At 50.0% G+C, this 2,654-nt stretch overlaps 1 protein-coding gene across 1 annotated transcript; it reads left to right on the plus strand.

The window, feature by feature from the left end:
- Window positions 1-451: 451 nt before the first annotated feature.
- Window positions 452-2,654, plus strand: PV07_12660 (uncharacterized protein; the record flags this gene model as incomplete). The annotated part of the gene is made up of 4 exons (XM_016400207.1): window positions 452-1,094; window positions 1,163-1,291; window positions 1,348-1,773; window positions 1,831-2,654. 4 exons carry the CDS (start codon window positions 452-454, stop codon window positions 2,436-2,438), a joined length of 1,806 nt encoding a protein of 601 aa, XP_016242143.1. The 3' UTR covers window positions 2,439-2,654.

The raw sequence follows: 2,654 nt of genomic DNA on the forward strand, positions 1-2,654 counted from the left end.
GGCTTGTCGTTACCCTTCACTGCCAATAGTAGCAAAAATCCTTGACAATGGGCCTCCTGCGTTGAGAAATCAAATAAAATAGTCAGAGCCCATATCTAAGCATACTTTCTGCGCATGAAATCGAGGCTTGTGAAGACTTTCCACGGGTACATAGAGCACTGCCCTGGTACTTAGGTGAGGTATCGGTGAAACAACATTACAGTGCCAAGATAACGAAATACCCTGATTTACAGCCACATACAATACTAGCTGTATACTTGGCAGAGGCACAGCCACTGTGGCACAGCAAATCTAATAATAGACTGACGGGGTTAAGGGGGAAGACGCAGAAATGGTTCGCTAACCTTTCCCATGGCTAGCCAGTCATCTTGGCACTGCGACCCGCTCATCCTTTTATACTGTACGGAGTACATAAGTTACTCTTCGTGACATTCATTCACAGCTGTAAGCCATGGCCACGATCTCCATCCCAGCTAGTTTTTATTTCAAGAATGGTGCTGACCCCAACAATACCTGGGCACAAATCAACATCTGTACCACTCACCTCGAGAACACAGTCCTCACGGCACCAACGGTTGATGCCCGCGAGACTGCGATAGGCGTGCTCTGGTCATGGCAATCTACGATATCGCTCTGTGAGACCTTTCAATTAAGGCACTATAGCATCCCCGTGCAGGGCGGCGCCATCGAGGAGCTGGATTACTACTTTCTGGGCAAGGAGGGCGGCTGGAGGCCGGAATGGAATAACGGATTGCAAGGGCAACTTCGAATTGCCTCCAGCATGCTTTCCCACACATCCGCTCTATTGTCCGCTGGATGGCCACAGGATAAGATGCTCGAGCTACGAGAGGCGGTCCGTCAGTGGCAGTTGCAGCTTGAATCTATTAATGGCAAGCGGCTATCCTACCACAAGGCTGTCAAGGAGGCGGATATGGCCAGACGTGAAGGGTCCCGTCTACTCAATGAAAACCCAGATACCCCATTGGAAGCCTACGAAGAGAATGCTAAGGCCCATGCCCCGAAAGACGATTACGGCGCAGTGAGTGGTCTCGGCAGAGTCGAGGAAGACTTACAGAATTTGTTTTCTTGGAACAGTAAAATAGTCTGTTGTCTGTGGGAGCTGGCGGAGACCAGATTAACTCCCGATATCTTAGCTGCAAAGTCTGGTGGCTCAGCTTCCTGCCTATTTACGATGAATCAAACCCGCAGACAAGTTACTTGTCGTCGTCTACCACTCTCGAACAGAGATCTTCGGAAGCCGAACTCGCGAAAGATGTAGTTCCTTTTCAACGTGAGCGGTTACGCGATGCTCAACCACGTGTTGCTAACCGGTGAGGGGCTTGGCAGACCACAACACCCTGAACACGAATCCACGTGATCTGCACGGGACTTTATTCGCTCCAACGACCCCCTTATATAACGCGATGCTGTCCTCTCCCTCTCCCTTACATCCCAATTTCCTGGAAAGTGATCCAAAACGAATAATGGCTCTTTCGTTGAGCGAGTTCCAAAACCGTTTCCCAATTCCTGTCCAAGTGATGGTCGAATGGGATCCGGTCAAGTTTTTGAGGGAAAATTATGAAGAGCCATTTCCACCCTTGGATGCGATCTTCACATACACCGGCGACGATTCCGATGCGCAGATTACAACGTTCGGGGATTACGTGACGGAGACTTGGCCAGCCAGGCCAGCCTTTCTTGCCGAATTGCAATCCGCCATTTCTCGAGAGCTTTCTTCCACAGTCAATGAAGGGAAGACCAGAGAGGTTAACGGTACGTGGTAATCCGCTCTTTCGGACTCTCTTCGATCACTCACTGGTTATCGAACAGAGTATCCACTGCAAGGTTGCAGCATCCAACTGGCCAATTCCCACGTAGTGGTCAGAACACGTTGTGACGAGCCTAAACATGCGCACGACCTTGCCCTTCAACTAGCCTGGGCTTCTGGAGCGTGCCGAACATCATCGAACCAAAACGCCGAGTTCATCAAACCGAGCTACAGTACCGCAGTGGAGAGCGAGGAGCTCCATATCCACATCAACTTCACGGTCCAGAAAGACTCATCCCCACGCTGGAACCACTTACTTGGGCCTTACGTCGTCGTCGGCGGCTTCCCCATACGTTCACGGCCACAGAATCAATCAGGTTTGGAGGTGCCGTTGGCCTTCATCGTCCAGTTTCTTGGGCTCAACCGTATCACCACATTCAACAATTGGGCGGTTCTGCACGACTGGGGCCACATGCTGGTAGCAAAATCCAGAGGGATGGACTACGTTTCGTGGGTATATCTTTTCACCAGAGACGAGGGGCGCATTTCCTTTTTTGCCCCAGATTTATTAAAACCTAAGCCACCCCACATGAGCCACAAAGATATAGACATGGAGAAATACCGACACTTTATCGAGTATCTTCAGCTCGCACCGTCGGACGAATCGTGAATGACAACGTACACCCTACCAGAATCGAGGGACATTTTGATGGTATTGGATAGGCTATACAGGGGAACCCCAACAGGATTTATGGTCGTTCCTAGATGTATTTGTGGAGACGCAGAAGAGAACCTTCCGCATCGTTGAATTGGATGCTCAATTGTGAGATGCAACTTAGTTATTTCGGAACTTCATTTGATCTCACGTTAAGATACCCTCCATCCA

This window comes from Cladophialophora immunda (genome assembly GCF_000835495.1).
Source record: "Cladophialophora immunda strain CBS 83496 unplaced genomic scaffold supercont1.44, whole genome shotgun sequence".
NCBI lineage: Eukaryota > Fungi > Ascomycota > Eurotiomycetes > Chaetothyriales > Herpotrichiellaceae > Cladophialophora > Cladophialophora immunda.